The 19,055-nt window shown below is 32.9% G+C and overlaps 1 protein-coding gene across 1 annotated transcript in view; it reads right to left on the bottom strand.

Moving 5' to 3' along the window:
• Positions 1-1,007: 1,007 nt before the first annotated feature.
• NECTIN3 (nectin cell adhesion molecule 3) overlaps positions 1,008-19,055 on the bottom strand; it is a 63,825-nt gene continuing 45,777 nt past the window's right edge. Inside the window, exons 3-6 of the mRNA XM_052649227.1 lie at positions 15,875-16,171; positions 12,326-12,443; positions 8,001-8,152; positions 1,008-1,588 (exon numbers count right to left, since the gene is read on the bottom strand). Coding sequence (XP_052505187.1) covers positions 1,008-1,588; positions 8,001-8,152; positions 12,326-12,443; positions 15,875-16,171 — 1,148 coding nt within the window. The remainder of the gene's footprint in view (positions 1,589-8,000; positions 8,153-12,325; positions 12,444-15,874; positions 16,172-19,055) is intronic.

Genomic DNA, 19,055 nt, shown 5'->3' with positions numbered 1-19,055 from the left:
TTGCACAGATTCTTGTCTGAAACATGTCATATTTTTAAAAAATGGTACTCCAATGCTTGCTTGCTTGTTTACATGGTTTTCCATATAGTGAAATGCCCTCTCTACATTCTATTAAACTATGTACCATCTTCTCATTATTATTATATTTAGCACATAAAGCATTAAAACAAAACTACCACTTCATGTACCAACGTTCGCATGACAATATAAGCACTGTCTTCCAGAGATGAAAAAAAGTTGTAATAATTATCATGTTTAAAAGGCATGTTTTTATTACTCTTAAATGTATTTTGGACAAAAATATTGATCAGCTAATTATGCTCTTCCACACATCATGTTCACTGAGTTTACTACCACAGTTTTTAGTGCAACAAAATACCTTTGAAAAGCCACTCTACAGTAATTATGGCAAGGCTCATTAAAATGCAGAGGTAAAGATTCCATTTGTATAGAAACATAGAAAACAATGTTTGAAAAGAAAAGGTGTTTTATCAGGCTGAATTTTTTGTATACTAAAAATATATATAAACATTTCTTGAATTAGTTTTATACTCAATTTAGATGTAATATCATTTAGTGGTGATAAATTTTGAGAGGTATATGTTCAATAAACATTATACTTGAGATTATATAGTCTTAGGTAAACATTTAATACACAATGCCAAGGTAGTTTCCTTTTTTTTTTTGTTTCTTTTAATTTTTGTACCAAAAAGTCATACATTTAATGTTGACATTTCTTCTTACCTGTGTGCCTCAGACCAATAAAGTACTCTGCATTAAAATTTAAATCTTGAGACAGTAGTATAGCATTGAAAAAAAATTGTAAAGCAGCTCAGATACATTGAACCCAGATTTTACATTTCCATTTGTCAAATCAGAATATAAAAAGTAAGCTTGAAAATCAAGTTGAAAAAGCTTATTCTTCCCCCAAGAAAAAGTATGAACAATCTGAAAATGATCAACTAGTATGAATGAAACATTGTACATTAAGTCATATTTAGTGGTTGCTAAACATACCACTCCCTCCTGGAAATTACGGAACCATCTACATGTGAAACTAAGTCATCTTCATTTTCGTCATACTGTTCATCACTGACGAACTTCATTCCCATTTTTAGATCTTCATAATAATCCATTGGTCTTTCAAACCTATTGAGATTTTCTACATTGTTCCACTGTGTTTTTTCAGGCTCTTCTAAATAGTCTTTCCGTATTAGATTGTTCACTGGATTTTTGTTTTCTTTTTTTATACTGTCTGGGTAAGAATCAAGCTCATCTTGCTGAAGAACATCTATTTGTGATTCTTTTTGCATATCTGATGGTGGAATGTAGTTCTTGGCAAAGTAGTCTCCACGAAACGTCCGTCTTCTCCTATAGCAGAATATTCCAGCCAAAACACTTACAAGTACTATGAAGAGAGCCCCACCCACTACACTAGCAATGATCGTGCCGATTGTGTCATCCTTAATTGTTGCCAAAGTTGACAATGGGAAGGGCAATTTTTTTGGTTCTGTTGCTAGATCCTCGAAGTCAGCAGTTGAGGGATGCCACTGAATTGTAGGCTGAAGGGTGGTAGTAGTAGGAGGATCTAATGGAAAAAGTAAAGATAGACAAGACACAGAAAGGCAAAGAATGTCAATGCAGGCTGATTCAGCAGCAAGTTGAAAAGACAGCACAGTTAATGAAAATATATTCATAGTAACAATAGTTTTTCATTCTTAATTTAAGATCAGAGGGTAGTGATACTTCTATACATATATATTTTTGAATAACAAAACTGACACTAAGTCAGTTACCAATCACATAAGGGAAGTGAAAAATTAGGCATGGTGTAAATCCTAAATTTTCTATTCCAAGTTTAAGCACAATACTGTACTCTAAGAAAAATATTTTTTTTAATGAAGAGTATTATTTAAATGTTATATATATACTATACAGCTGGCTTAAGAATTATCATTATCAAAAAACTAAATCAAATCATTCAAATGTACATTTTCTTAGCCAGTACATTAGCAAAAGGAAGTAACAGAATAATAAAGTAAAAGAATGAAAAAAATTCAAGTGTATTTTCTAAATATCCATCTTTACCTAATAAAGTTAATCTTTATTGAGAAGTGAACTTATCTTTAAAAGAATGAAAAACTATAGATTGTTAAGTGGCCATAGTATAAGCTGTTGGCTTAATAATTCTCTCAAAAATATTTTCCTTAAATAAAGAAAATGCTTTAAATTTTAGAAAGCATGTATGCAGTATATACCATTATTTAGTGATTAAAAAAATAAAAGTACATATTTATACTATGTTAGCCAATCATGGGCTATTATCAAATAAGACTAACAGACAAAGAAAAGCATGTTATAAAGTATTATAAAAATATCATCATCATGCCTATATCCCATGGGTAAGATATCTGAACATTTAGGAAATTTGAGAAATTTCAACTATATCTGCAAAATTCAATGTCACACTGCTTTAGGATGGAGTCTCAAAAAGAGCAGCTAATATTTTAGAGAGAACATTCTAATGATACTTAAATATTAGATGCAAATGACCCTGTGTATTGCCATTAGATTATAGAGTAAATAGCCATTAATATTAAAAAGCAACTAAACATAAATAGTAAAAAATAAAGATTGGTTAATTATCAATTAAGTGGTATTTGCAGATCATGTTACACAAAATGCTAGAGTTTGAAGAAAGGATGAGTTTAAAATTCTTGAATTTCTTCATTGACAAAAAAAATGATCCAAATGATAATCTCCTATAATTATTTTTTAAATGAGTGGTACTGACAGAGCTTTTAAAAAGTGATTGTTAGAAAAATACTAAATCTACATGGGGTAAGTTATTCTAAAATTACAAGCTAAAGAAAAATACTTACTGAAACAGGTTTCATCACGGAATGCCATATGTACAGAATGTGGTAAAAATTTAGCAAGTACAGTATAAAATGTAACAAGTACATTATAAGTAATTTCCTATGAGTGTAAACCAATATAACAGGCAATCCAGTCAAGTACCTTGAAGTGAATATTATTTATCAGAGTATATGTAAGTGAATCAACAAAGAGTTTCAATTTGTGAGAACATAATCACTACCTGAATAAATTCAATCTTAAAATTGTGGAACAGTAGGATCATCTGCACTATAAAAGTAGTAAAGCCTCATATAATCCAATCCAACCTCACAGAACCAGGATATTAAAAATTAATCATTTATAAGATAACTCATGTATTTTCTGAGGAGGACTAATGGAAAAGTTTTATGTATTTGATGTCGTCTTTATAATGATTACCAAAGAAAAAAGTATTATAATAAACGGGCATCAGCATGTTTAAACAAAAACACAAATTACCTAATTAATGATTTAAAATTCTAAGTTTGTGATAGCTCTTAATGAAATGGTATTTTTCTCAGAATAGTACACCTGCATTCTCACCAAACATAAGATACATAACTGTACATTTTTATGAAGTATTCTTTAAAAAACCACCAACATTTATTTCTACTTGCAATGTTCTTTATGTAAACACAAATGGACATCTACTGTTTATTTAACTGAGATTTAACAAAATACAGCTTTCTTAAAATCTAACTACAAAAAAAAAGTAACCCCCCCCCCCAAAAAAATCTATTTAAAACTCTTAGTCAGTGGTTTTAGAATCTTTTTTTAACCTACCATCTCAACTATTAAAAAAAAAAAAATGAAAAAACAGAATAGCCTCACTATCAATAAATTCCATGAAAAAGGGACTTTTACTAAACTTTATATTTTGTATCTTAACCAACAGACAGACATATGATTCACAGAGACATTTATTCCTGCTTTCCAATTTTGCTCTACTCCAAGATAATTACAGTGAGAGTCATATTTGTGAAATGAGGCAACTAACAGCTACTTATTTATCAAGATTTAGAAATCCTTCCCAGCAGCATTCTGTATTAATGCAGGTTTTTAAAAACATTCTTTGCTAAATGTGATAAATAAACATATAACAAATGTAATAAACTAGTAGATTCTGAGTTCTCCATATCCAACTTCTCAACTTCCCTTGAGTCCTGCCAAACAGGAAAACAAACAGTCCACCAAAACCTCTGTAGCTATGTTTTAGCCTAATAATTACTATGTTAAAAATGGAATGAATTGGTTCCTTTTTCTTTCAGACTACTTAAATCGTTAAATAAACAAAATCTATAAACATTAAAATTTAAGGACTGCTAAGTGTGTTTAATATGTCTGGATCAAATCAATTTGATTTGAAATTCAAGATCTGCACAGGAATATACTTTGATTTTTTTAAGGCATGAGGGAACTTAAGTGATACAAGAAAATTTGCTTCTCTATTCTCAGAGAAGTAAGAGGTATCAGGAGAAAAGACCCACCTCAAAAGCAACTAGAAAAACACAATTTCATACAGTCAGTTAGTATTGGACAGAGTCATTGTACCATGATGAGTAATAACTAAAGCTGTATATTGAAATCTTGGATCCTGAATATACAAAAATTATGCCAATGTGGGAAAATGTATAACAAAATTTCAAATAACTTCCCTCAGAGCTAATAATTCTATTCTGGGTTACCTTTTAGTCTCCAGTCATATGATATACTCATTTTACAAATATTTTAAAAAATCAGTAATGAAATTTTAAAATATACATTTTATTTTTGAGATAAAAATGTTGTCCTGGAGAAAAACAAGAACATATAACTCACAATGAAAAAAGACTAACTTTCTGATCATTCACTGTGTAAGTTATGGCCTTTTATTGTGATAAAAGCCTACTAGTAGACCTTAATAGCCATTTTGGAAAGGGAATTTATATCTAAGATACTAGATAAAACTAAGAAGCTCTTAGCAGAGTTAACTAAACTCAGCATGGTATACTGTATTAAAGACTATGGACAGAAAAGTAAAGTCTAATTCCTGATGATTACTTAAAGAAAACCATCTCATATAATGCCATCTTTTTCTGAAGTATTTAGTGGTAATTTGATTTTTCGTATTTACTCAAAATGTTGTTTCCACTCTTATAAGACTTGGTAGAAGTTGATTTTAAAATGTGTGAAGTTATCATCAGCGTTACATTAGGACTTTTGCCAAAAAATAAAATTACATAAAGGCAGATTCTCTATTTTTTATTCTTTCCTGTTTTCTTCTTAAATGTATTCATGCACACAACAGAAGTTTCCTGAACACTTGTTCTGTGTTAAATATTGCCGCAATTGGTCAGAATATAGTCTTGATTAAAGCAGACGACAAGCTTGCGTTCAAGACCATATGCTCCAGTGGGGATAAAAACAGGCACACATGTAAATAAAACCAAATATGTAGTCTATCACGTGGTAATATGTACCACAGAGAGAAAAATAAGGCAGAGAGATGGAAGACAGACAGTAGTAAAGGGGTGAGAAGAGAGGAGTTTCAATTTTAAATACAGTTGTGAAGGTGATATATGAGCAAACACTTAAAGGAAGTGAGGGAAAGAGGTATGAATATATCTGAAGAGTATTCTCAGCAGCGGAAACAGCAGAGGCAATGATTCTGAACTGTACCTATTGGGTTCAAAAACTGCAAACTGGCTGGTATGACTGAAGCCAAGCAAGCAAGAGCTATTAATAAGAGGTGAGCTCAAAAAGATAATCTAGCACCAGAGCATGTACAGAGCTCACAAATCACTGTAAACATCTGGTTTTCACTGTGGGCAAAATGGGAAGTCCATGAAAAGTTTGAAGTAGAGGACTGACGTGATCCGGCATGTCCTTTAAAAGGGTTAATCTGGCTGCTCAATTGATGACAGGAAGAGCAGGAATATTAAATGACTCTTCTATAGAGAAGCAAGGGTTGCTGATGGTTTGTGCCAGAATACTGGCAAAGGAAGTAGAGAATTGGTGAGGTTTTGTATATAACATAATGAGAAAGTTCAGACCAATTTGTTGATGGATGGGGTGTGGTACAAGAAAAAAAATCAAAATCAAGAATAAGTATAAAGGATTTCATGCCCTGAGCAAACGTACTGACAGAGATACCAATAACTAAAAGACAAACAAAGACTACTAGAGGAAGAGATTTCATGGCAAAAAGCATAAGAAAGATGAGGAACTCAGTAAAGTTTGAATGCAAACTATACTTCTACATATAAGGGGCTGTGTGTGTGTGCTAAGTTGCTTCAGTCGTGTAAGACTCTGCGACCCTATGGACTATACCCTGCCAGGTTCCTCTGACCATGGGATTTTCCAGGCAAGGAACTGGAATGGGTTGCCATGTCCTCCTACAGGTGATCGTCCCAATCCAGCAATCGAACCCACATCTCCTACATCTCCTGCATTAGCGGGCGGGTTCTTTACCTCTAGTGGCACCACTGAAGCCCCCATGAGAGTTTAATGGTCACTAATAGACAGTGGGACACACAAGTAACCAGTACTGGGAAATGGACCCAGAATACCAGTGATATAAATTTGGCAAATCACCAATTGATAAGATGCTAAAATTGAGCCTTGATATTTAAAAGATTACAAAATTAGAACACATTGAGCCTAGGATTTATAAGTAATATCCCATAACAAATTTTGTACAACAGAAATATTAAGTATGCAGTCCTTAGGTAACTACATTTAAAATATGGATTTCCTGTGGCTTCAAAGTTCTTTTCTTTTTTAACAAAAAACGTCTAAGGGAAGGAAATAAGACTAACACACTAATACATTTATATCAAAGCACTGCTACTGGCAGGAAAGACTAGGTAGAGATGCACAAAACTCTAAACTGCTTGTGAGATACATGCAAGAAAAAAAAACTTGTGTCCCTACCATGTGCCACGCACTAAGTGCTAAGAACACAATAATAAAGCAAATGCAGATTGTTTAAACATGAGGACAGATAATAGGTAAATAAGTAAGTATACAACTACAAACTGTGATAAATACCATGCAAAATAATATGGGGAACTGTTCTTAGATTAAGAGATCACAGAGGACAAAGAATGTGACATTAATGCAAGCTTAAAATTTCTCTAAAATCATGCAAAAGAATCTGAAAAAGAATATATATATGCACATATATAAAACTGAATCACTTTGCTGTACACTCGAAACATTGTAAATTTAGTTCAATTTCAAAAAATTTAGTTTTAGACTGAACAGAGATAAAACTCTTAATACCTATTATCAAATTACTATACAAACCTGTATTTCTCAAGGTTCTCTTCCTTTTTCCTCTCATTTTCCATGTTAGAAATAAAGATTACTACATTCTTATAGTCAAGGAGATGCTTAAAATTTTTATATCATCTTTATAAATAAGCATTCCACTGATAATCTGTTGTTTATAGCCACACCCAGGAAAAATGTATTTTTAGCTACAACTATGTTTTGTAAAAACCCAAATTTATACTCAAACTGATGAAAACATTCACAGTGAAACAAATGAAATGCATAAAATCTAAGTTCTTAGTGGCTTATGGACCAACCAGAAAAAACATCTTATATTTTTTGATTGGCACATTTTCAGTAGCATGCCCACTTCACCTCTTAGTAACTCAATAAGGTATAATCTCATATTGAGTGATGATGATATTTAATAAGGTAGGTCATCAAAATGGATATTTTATTTATTAAAGACACTTGTGTGCAGAATAGCTGCCAAAAGCAAACAAAAAATCCCCTATTTATTTCTGGTATAAATACAAAAGAATCTAGAAAGGTACAGACTATATGTAATATTATAACTGAAAAATCAGCTATATGCATAGGTCTTAAAATGTATATGAAGTTACTGTGTAGACATTTTGACAATTTTTAAGTCATGGAATGCTACTTTATATAAGAATTTCAGGTAGAGTTACTTTATCACATCTCTTTTAGATTATTTGGAAAACCTAACACTGAGGAATACGTATCTTCACAAGTACAAATTACTGCCTCCATCACAGTGCTACTGTTATTACTGTTGTTATAGAAATAATCTATGTAATTTATTTCGTGAGTAGATAGTAACTTACCTGAAATATAGATGACCTTTTGATCACTTCTTTGGCCAAGCGAATTGGTCACTTTACAGACATAAACACCAGAATAATTGAAAGTCAGTGGATGGACAAAATGAAGAGTGTTGTCTGAAGCCAATAAACCATCAGGCCACTGTCCATCTAACCTAGATTTTAAAAAGCATGAAATTAAATACCTTCAGATTCTATTCACTGACAACTATTTAAGTAAGATATTACACTTTCCAGTTGTTAGAGAAAGAATCAGCATCCTTTAGGTAAAATTCACTATGAAATAAAAGCATGTAAGTTATGAATTTTCAGTTTAGTAGAGATGAACCAACAGATAAAGAACACCCATTCTTTCAAAATATCAAGTCATATAAGTAAAACTAGGCTAACATATTAGAGGGAATAGGAGAGAAGGAGAGAAAAAAATTATTGATTTTTAAAGAATTATATTCAGAAAACTGGAAAATTAGAAGTATTTAAAAACATACCCATAGTCTTAAAAGAATTAAAATAATTCTCAGTGAATTATGAATCCATACATGATGTATCTATAATTTTCATAGTGAAAGTCATCACTTTAGTACATGATAATATTTTAGCACCTTCTGTAACATATTTAAAGAGTAACATTTAATACTGAGCACATACATTTATACTGCATTATATTCCAAAGATGATTAACTTCTAAGGCACCAACAAGGGTCTTCTTACAAAATAATTTTATTCATAAAGTAGGCATCTGTGACAGTAGAAACCAAGGCATCTTTGCTATCAATAATAACTCTTTTAAAATGATTTTTATACTAATTAGGCTAAAAGGTTCTATCTGGTGTACACATTACTCTATGAAGTATAATAGGAATAAAATTTCACTGTAAGAACTCTAAAGCTATTCATTGCAATGGTACTAAATGTAAACTGTTTTACGTCATTTTTCCATGTTAGGGTATATCCCACTGTGGAGTGAGGAGGAACCAATTAAGTCTTTATTTTGAAAGTGTTTTTTCAGCCCATAAATTATTTTTATTAAGATAAGATAAAAAGTGAAGTAAACCCAGGTACTCAACTATAGTTTGAGTTAAGCAGATTTTCAAAGTTCATTTACTCATTCACTCAGTCACCCATTATTTAATTATTAAGAACTTAACCATTTACCATACTCTGCTCTGCTAGTGTTCCTGAAATGCACAAGAAAGAAAGATCTGGTCCTTGTTTTCAGTGATCTAAGCACATTAGTAGACCAACTAATTAACAAAGGAAGAAAGAACAAAAAACACTGAAAAGGTACAAAGAAACAAATCAACACTAGAGACAGGATTTTGTTCTGTGATCCAAACAACCAATAAAACCTTTTAGAGTTGCTATGCGGAGAAGGCAATGGCACCCCACTCCAGTACTCTTGCCTGGAAAATCCCATGGACGGAGGAGCCTGGTGGGCTGCAGTCCATGGGGTCGCTAAGAGTCGGACACAGCTGAGCGACTTCCCTTTCACTTTTCACTTTCATGCATTGGGGAAGGAAATGGCAACCCACTCCAGTGTTCTTGCCTGGAAAATCCCAGGGACGGGGGAGCCTGGTGGGCTGCCGTTTATGGGGTCACACAGAGTTGGACACGACTGAAGCGACTTAGCAGCAGCAGCAGCAGCAGCAGCAGAGTTGCTATGACTTAATTTAGCATTGAAGGGTAAAGGTAATATTCTTAAATTATTTAAAAAACAAAAACTTCATATTTTCTTCCTAAGAGGACCTTGGAAAGAACACTTTTACAAACATCAGCTTTCAAAAGGTGACCTCTTTCTCTAGAAGTACAAGAATGAATATGAAGTCTATGTATCTTACCAATTAGCTCTGTACTTTGGGCCCTAAATTCTAATCCCTTTAATTCTGAGAAATATAAAAATGGCTTATAATCTTTTAAAGGTGCTTATTCAAATAAGCTAGAAAAATATAAATACCATATTAAACTCACAACAAAGGACATGCTAAACACCTTACAGGCTCTTGTACCTACACTACATGGTTTAGATTCATCAGCTTTACCCTTACAAAAACTCTGTGGAGTACTATTATCAGTGAGGAAACAAAGGATCAGAAAGGTTAAATGATTTATTCAAAAGACTGCTCCAAGTACAGACACTAGAATGAGAACTCAGAAGTGTATGACTGTCAGAAATACCCTATCACACATCTTAACCAATGCCTGCTTCCCACTTTGAAGAAAATGTGAATAGAAGGCCTTCACTACTTTAAAACTTTATCTTTGCTTAAAGACAACAGGTTAACCAAATATATTCTTTCTCTGATCCCACAAAATACCACCTAAAACAGGAGCAAAGGAATAAAAAAACTATTAAAGACCAACAAAGAGAAAGAGAAAAAGGAGGCAGAATTCATCATACAAGATGTATTAAAAACTTTTAGAAGACAGAAAACAGATAGGGAAAACAATATATGCATTAAGCCAGTGTTTCCCAGACAGAAGACAGATAAAAAGACAGAAGTAATTCTGTCTCCAGGGGATATATCTTGTATACCTAGAAACAATTTTGGTGGTCATAGCTCAGAGTAGGGAAAGTGTGTGGTACTGACTCTAGAGAAGCAAGGCCAGGGATGCCACTAAAATGTCCTAATAGTCCACAAGACTGTCTCCAACAACAAAGATTTATCGAGCCCAAAATATCAGGAGTGACAAGGTTGAAAAGCTCTGCTTTTGGCTGAAGAAGTCCTTGCAGGAGGCACATGAATAAGAATGTAGCCAGTTTGGCCCAAAGAAGCCAAAGATCAGAGTCTGACCCACTGTACTGCAGAAGGCCAGTAAGGCAGAGGGCTACAAATAGGAGATTAGTTGAAAGCTGAAAAAAACAAAACAAAACCGACTCCATTCAACTCTGCACAGATACCAGGTATTCATGCTTTAGGCAAAATAATGAAGGTTAATTCATGAAAAAAAGAACTCCACTCTTCAATAAGTGGTATCTAAAGCTTCTTCAGGGAAATAACCTCCCCTATAGTAGAATCTACCCAATAAGTACTCTCCACTATAGAGAGTTTCCACTCAGCATTTTAATGCATCACTGTGAAATGAATGGACAACTGAGAAAATCAAGAAATATCTACAAAATAAGACCAAACAACAACAACAAAAGAACCTGGAAGAAAAAAGAAACAATATGTAAGAAACAGAAAAACTCTGCCAAGGAAATAACTCTAGTATCCCAATTTAGAAACCAGAAGATACATCCATAAAAGATGAAAAGGGTGCTATGAAAAAGAACAAAGAATAAGAAAACACTCTCAGAAACAGTGAAAATATCTCAAAAGAAAATTTTTAATCAATGGTGGGAAAAAAAGCAAAGAAATCTTGGGAGAACAATAAAAATTATTTGAAAATTGAAAAAGACTGTTTAGTATACAATAAATAGGAATTCTAGTATGAGCAAACAGAAAAAAAAAAAAAAAAAACTAGGGGAAATAACCCAAAAAATAAAGGAAAAAAAAAAGAGAGAGAGAAAGAAAAGAAGAATTTACAGGTAACAGATAAAATTCTCTAGATTGAAAAGGTGGGGTTGCGGGCTGGGGGGGCAAGGGTGGAAGTTTCAAATACTGAGAAATAAGAATGAAATCTCAGCAGAACAGTCTGAAATTTCACAAATAAAGAGAATTAAGGCTTGTCAGTAAACTACACAAGTAAAAAGAAGGAATTATTAACCTCAGGAGAAACAAACAGCTTTAAAAAATAAAACAAAATTCTAGTATACTACTTAGTTCTCAGTAAATAATATTTATCTATTATAGGGAGGCAATGATTACACAATTTAAAGGCTGCTTAATGTCACTCTGGGAGCTGGTGATGGACAGGGAGGCCTGGCGTGCTGCAATTCATGGGGTTGCAGAGTCAGACAAGACTGAGCGACTGAACTGAACTGAACTGAATGTCACTGAGACTAGCTTAACTTCACTGGGATGATAAAGGGCAGGAATATGTATATGGGTATGTTTGTGAAGAAGCAGATATAAAACTGAATTTTCATTTTTATAGTAAGCCAATAGATAGTGTTAAAAATTAGTGGTTTAAGAAGTAAGTCTAAGACCTATGATGATAAATGCCAGGAGGAATTACTAAAGTTGCCAAGGTAGCCCCTGAGAGACAGAATTGAGGGGACTGGAAGGCGGGGAGAGGTGAAACCCAAAACCATGTGAAAGATTTCCAGCTATTACGGTAATATACGGGTCATCGTATATTACACTGATAAAAACAACTTCAAATATGCACTGAAGAACACTTTTGACTTTTAAATAATTCCTCTTTAGAACTATCAACATTATTACCTGCTCCACACAGATTTGAAGGGTGGTGGATTTGCATCAGCATTACATTTGAGATTAACACCTTTTCTTCCTACGAACCAGTTTCCATCATAGCCTGTTACTGAAACCTCAGGAGCATCTATAAAATAAATGTATTATACAGCAGATTATCTTTTGGTAACAATAGATGCAATATACAATGATAAAGTATTAACAACTTAACAACTTCAGAAGCTGTGTACTTTCCTTCTCTCATACACATAAGAAATAAGCAATATAGTATTCAATCCCAAGTGGCTCAGTGGTAAAGAATCCGCCTGCCAAGCAGGAGACATGTGTTTGATCACTGGATCGGGAAGATCCCCTGGGGAAGAAAATGGCAACCCACTGCAGTATTTTTGCCTGGAAAACCTACCTCATGGACAGAGGAGCCCAGCAGGCTGTTACAGTCCATGGGGTTGCAAAGAGTCGGAAATGACTCAGCAACTGAACAACAACAAACTCAATAAACTCTGGGTAACTAAAATAAATGAATGAGTGGACAATGAGCACCAAACACTAGACAACTATAAGCATGTTGGACACTATGTAAGAATATTCATAAACTTGTAATCACCAAAAGCAAAATATGAGTCCTATTATGAAATATACAGAAGTAGATAAACAAAGAAAATACAGTAATCTGATAATGAGACATGGCATTTAAGCACAAAGTCACTACATAAAACTGTCTTTAAAGAAATGTTTAATGTGAAAGGAAATATGCCCTAAAATATATCAAGTTAATTATATATTAAGATAAATCATATTATAATTAATAATATCATACACTTACTATCCATAGGGCATGAGAGATATGACAAACTTTCTAAGACTATAATTACAACTAAAGTAAATTTTCTGAGGCCTCAACTGTTCCAAAACATGAACTTTTATCCATTCAATGTATCCAAAGGTCTTTTAGCATATGTACTACATAATTAAATGAGTAATTATCCACATCTAACATCAATATAAATGTATACTTTCAAACTGTGAATTCCAATACTAATCATTCACTGAACCATTATTCGTTTAGCTCCTATTAAGTGACAGGCACTGTTTTAGATATTTAGTATAGATAATCTGTATTTATAATACTTATATTCTAATGTAACAGGGAAGATAATATTTTAAAAAATTTAACAAAAATCCATTATGAGGGCTAACAAGGAAAAATATAGAATGATACGAGAGAAGGTAAAGAAATAATACTTAAGTATGGTGCAAAGACCTTCCAACCTTCTGTGAGCTACACAAGTAAACTAGACAAAAAGCAGGCCAGACGGGAAGTTAGAGAGACCAGGTCAGTCTTTTAACTATGCAGGGAAGCCTGAAGTCAGTAAGGTTTACAAAAAACAGTGGCAAAAAGTTAAACTTCAAACAAGGTACAATTACCTTAATAATTTTAAAAGGCCTGCCTCACAAATACCAAGAATTAACATTTTTTTCTAATATAAAATTGGTAATAATTAATGTTGCTGAAAGAATAGTACAGATATCTGTGTGTTTATTTTCAACGGAGGATAAGATAGATATTAAAGTATCCTCAAAGAATACCTCTTAATTTTGAGATATGAATTTTGCATATAAGATTTTATCTCCTCAAACTTTGTTTACATGTTTAATAGGGCCTAATTAACAACAGCAAGAAAGAATAAGAATATTTTAGGTGTAGGCCAATAAAGTCTAAGCCGTAATTATAAAGTCTTACATCAGGAGAAATATTTTTATATTTTAAAATTGCATTTAAGCAAACAAAAAATAATAGTATACATAACTGATGAAAATTTCAGTCATTATTAGATACAGGGAAGATAAAATACATATAAAAAAAATTAATGGACTTACAATTGAATCTAAATTTTATAAGAAAAAAGAATAAGAGTATGTACAAGATAGAAAAATGAGGAGAAAAGGTACAGCCAGCCATCTTTATGAGTTCAGCTTCTGTGGATTCAACCAACTGTAGATGAAAAATATTCAGGAAAAAAAAAATTCTAGAAAAGTTCAAAAATAAAAACTTGAATTTGCTACATATCAGCAATTACTTCCATAGTATTTACATTGAATTTAAAGCTATTTACATAACATTTACATTGTAGTATGTATTATAAACAATCTACAGATGATTTAAAGAACATAGGATATGTATAGATTATATGCAAATATATCCCATTTTATATAAAGGATTGGAGCATGCCTGGATTTTGGCATAAGCAGGAGTCTTGTAACCAACCCTTCACGGATACTGACAAATTACAATGAGAAGGGACTACTACTAGGACTGTATTTGCACTCAAGAATACAATGGCAATAAAATCCACATAAGATAGCTTCTCAAGTTTAACTCTATAAATGTTGAAAAAGATCCTTATAATTAGTTTTCAAAACAATCACACGAAGTATAATGAATATGTGTAAATTAAAATTCCATGCATGTCATATCAAAAAAACAAAACAACAAAAAACAGAACATCTCCTTTAAAAACCTAGCTAGATTTATAATCTGTGCATGGATGGAAATGACACAAGAACCCAGAGACTTTTCATAATTTTATCTTTAACCTACTTAACTTTCATTATCTTTACTATAAGCTATCTGCATTTCTCTTGCTCAAATTTTGAAGTGCTACACAAAGAATTTAAAGTGAGAAACTTTATAAAAAGGGGAAAGTATATACACATATGTCTCATATACATGACATCCATATAGATATATATCTCCACATAAATACACACATGACAGAGCATCTCTTGAGAAAAAAAGCAGCACAGGATGGGCCAGTTTTTGACTCTTTGCGACCCCATGGACTGTAGCCTATCAGGCTCCTCTGTCCATGGGATTCTCCAGGCAAGAATGCTGGAGTGGGTTGCCATTTCCTTCTCCAGGGGATCTTCCCGACCCAGGAATCAAACCCAGGTCTCCTGCATTGCAGGCAGACGCTTTACCGTGGGAGCCACCAGGGAAGCCCATTTATCTAAGATTACTATTATCCCAATGACCACTTTAATGTTTTACCTTTATGAGGATCTTAGAATGTCATCAACAAAATGTGACTACAAATAATATTGAAAGAACAAAGTTTCCAGCTAATTAAAATGCATCTAGGAAATTAAAAATTCTTACTGAAAATATCAGGGGTAGCATCCATAAAAATGAACAACAGCTAAATTAATTGGATTGGAGAAGCAGCTGTTTTTCTCCAAGTACTGAACATTCTGAGGTACAAATTTCCACAATTCACCTAAGTCTAGCCTATTTTTAAGGTCTAAAAAAGACAAGGCTAAATAATTTTAAGTTAGACAGCAACTTTAATCATTGTCTTTACAAACTGACAATAATGTTCTGGTTAAATGAAATTTCCATAAAAAATTTTTTTTAATTAAGAAAAAATGTCAACAAGGAAAATTTGCAACAATATAGGAATACTACATATTCAAACTAAATACAATTTGATACAGAATTATGTTAGAGGAATAACATTAAAACACATAATGTTTAAAAAGCAAACATTATTATTTACTTACACTGTATATCTAATATGAAGGAATATCGGATGTCCTTTTCCAAGGCTGGATGTTTTACAACACAAGTAATTCTCCTTCCTTTGGCAAATCTGGTAGGAAAAAGCTTGTACTGGCTGACAATTGTTGCTGTTTCATTTGGAAAAGAAGTTGTAGTGGATTCCATTTCTCCAAGATCACCTTCCCAATCAATATGTGCAACTGGTTTTCCAGTGGCTGCGATACAAATGGCTGCTACTGTTTCATTTCCTCCATCAATTAAAGAATCTGGCCCTTTTATCAGGCTCACAGTAGGTTCAACTGTTTAAATTTTAAAAAATTAGTTATATTTCAATTAAGAGCATATTTACTCCTTCCAAGCCACATCTAGCCACATTTCATAAACTTAGGGACAACTGAACGTAAAATACACACACACTAAATGCCAACATCAAATGGATTCTTAGAACAAGAGAAGACTGAGTCAGGCCAATCTAGAAGCAAGACTTTATATAACCATCACAAAGATGGTTCTCCCTGCCCGGATAGAGATACACCTTTTTTTATAGGGACAAATGAGTTTCTTCCAAAGTTAACATATAAAAAAAAAATATGTGAACTTAATCATAATTTCCCTTAGGAGATTAAAGGTACTATTATTCTGAAATGGAAAATAAAAAAGCAGTTTTAATATATAATGCTTCAAGCTGTGGCAAAAATGCTTATATTTAAATTATAACTGTTAAAATATAGTGTCATTAACAGTTATGCTTACTGAAATGTACATGCTACCTACCTTTATCTGATATAAGAAAGATCCTCAGCAGAAGTAACCTTAATGTTAGACCCTTTTAATCTACCCTCCACATACATGCTAGCAATCTCTTCAGATTTTCCAGTAAATTTCATATGCTCCTTTCTGCATAAATTTCTTAGTACTCACTTCATGTGTTCTTAGGCTCCAGCCTATAGTTTACTGTGTCCATTAAGTTTTTAACCTAATTGGTGCTGCTTCCTCTTTGGAAAAAAATGATTTTGTAAGAAACATTTTCACTCATGTATCTTGGTATATTTTAAAAAATGTTTCCCTAGTTTTTCTCTTGTTTCTATGTTTATTTCCAACTTTACCAAGTAAGGCCAAAAAGCTTTCCAAAGTACCAATTTACTCTCAGTCTTAGCACTTTGATTGGTCCCAACATACCCACTACAGTTGATACTGTCAGACTTCTCAGTGTCTGACAATCTTGTAAGTATATAACAGCATATAATAGAGACCCTGTTTTTAATTTCTCAGATTATAAATGACACTAAGAACCTTGTCTTGTTCATGAGCCATCTGGGATTTTCCTGAAAATACCTTTTAAAGTCCTTTTTTTTTTCCCTTACTGATTGGGGAGAGTCCATTTCTGATTATATGTGCAGTATCTTCTACCATTTAGGGCTTCTCTCATTATAGTGTGTTTTGATGAGCAGAAGTTTTTAATTCAAATGTATAAAATTCATCTGTTAACAGTTTTTTATATACAGGCACACCTCACTCCATTGTGCTTCACAGATATTGTATTATTCACGAATTGAAGGCTTCTGGTAACCCTGTATTGAGCAAATCAATTATCCTCATTTTTCCAACAGCATTTGCTCACTTCCTATCGCTTTGTCACATTTTGGTAATTCTCACAATATTTCAAGCTTTTTCATTATTATTCTATTTGTTATGATGATCTGTAATCTCAGATGTTACTACTGTAAAAAGATTAAAACTGGCTGAAGACTCAGATGATGGTAAGTATTTTTTAGCAATACAATAATTTTTTAGCTAAATTATATACATTGTTAAGACAATGCTATTGCACACTTAACAGACCACAGTGTAGTATAATCTTTATAACACTGTGAAACCAAAAAATTCATGTGACTGTTTTACTGTGATATTTACTTTATTGGTCTGGAACCGAACCCACGTTATCTCCGAGATATGCTTGTACTAAGAATTACCTCTGTACTTCGAGGACAAATTACTATGTGAGATAAATATATATATAAATATATACACACACACATATACATTATATATGCATATACATTATATATGCATATACATTATATAGATACATAGAGACATCATACACACACATACACACACATACATATATGGGCTTTGCTGGTAGCTCGGATGGTAAAGAATCTGCCTGCAATGAAGACCTGGTTTCAGTCTCTGGATGGAGAAGATTCCCTGGAGAAGGGAATTCTCCAAGTTTTTTGCCTGGAGAATCCCATGGACAGAGGAGCCTGACAGGCTATATAGTCCATGTGGGCACAGAGATGGACACGACTGACAGTCTCTTGTTCTCTGCAGAAATTCAATAGATTGACTTATCCCTTCAAATGGTAAGCACTGTTTCATAGTCTATATCAGATAATTCCAACACCTTACACAGGTCTTTTTCTCTTCTTGTTTGCGCTGGCTGCTTCTGGGGTCTTCTTTACTTGTATGCCTGGTCATTCAAGCAGATCATATGCTTGAATTTGAATAATTAAGGTAGAAATAATTTGAGGCTTAGAATACAGTACCTTTCTTCCAGAAAGGATCTTTCTTTTCTTCTGCTAAGCTAACTTCTAAGAACACTATCCAGCCCAGGATCTCAATTTCAGATTACTCAAGTGATATAAACCAAGCCTTAAAGTCTGTAATAAGGCTAGTTTACTGTGGATGAACTATTCTTCTGAAAATGTTAAGTTGCTGGGTACCAGGAGAATATAAGAAAAGTTATTAGACATTCCATCTTGAGAAGACATACATTTGGATATTTGTCTCTCTCACTTCTCAAGGCTCTCAAAATCTTAGTTCGTCATCTTAGGTATCTCTTCTGAATTGTTGAATGCCCTCAAAGCTGAATGCAGATTTCAGCTTTCAGAGCTAGGTTTATTTCTATGTTTCTACTTTTTCTTAGATTTTAGTGTATATTCCTTACTATATTGTTATTTCTTTGAAGTTTTCAATGGTTTTTAATATTTCACTTGCCCATCCCCTAACCATGGCAAAGTCAGTGTGAATAACCTGTGCCATCAATAGAGGTTTTTATCTTTGAGGAAATTTAAAAATTATTTTAAAGTTAATTTTAAATTATATTATTTCTATTTCTTCTGAAGGGACTCAAACCCCTGGTTGTAGACCACACTGGCTTTCTAAAGTTACTTTTCTCAT

This window comes from Budorcas taxicolor, chromosome 1 (genome assembly GCF_023091745.1).
Source record: "Budorcas taxicolor isolate Tak-1 chromosome 1, Takin1.1, whole genome shotgun sequence".
Classification (NCBI taxonomy): Eukaryota; Metazoa; Chordata; class Mammalia; order Artiodactyla; family Bovidae; genus Budorcas; species Budorcas taxicolor.
Note: the sequence above shows the minus strand (reverse complement) of the source record. Positions and strands in the feature narration are given on the sequence as shown.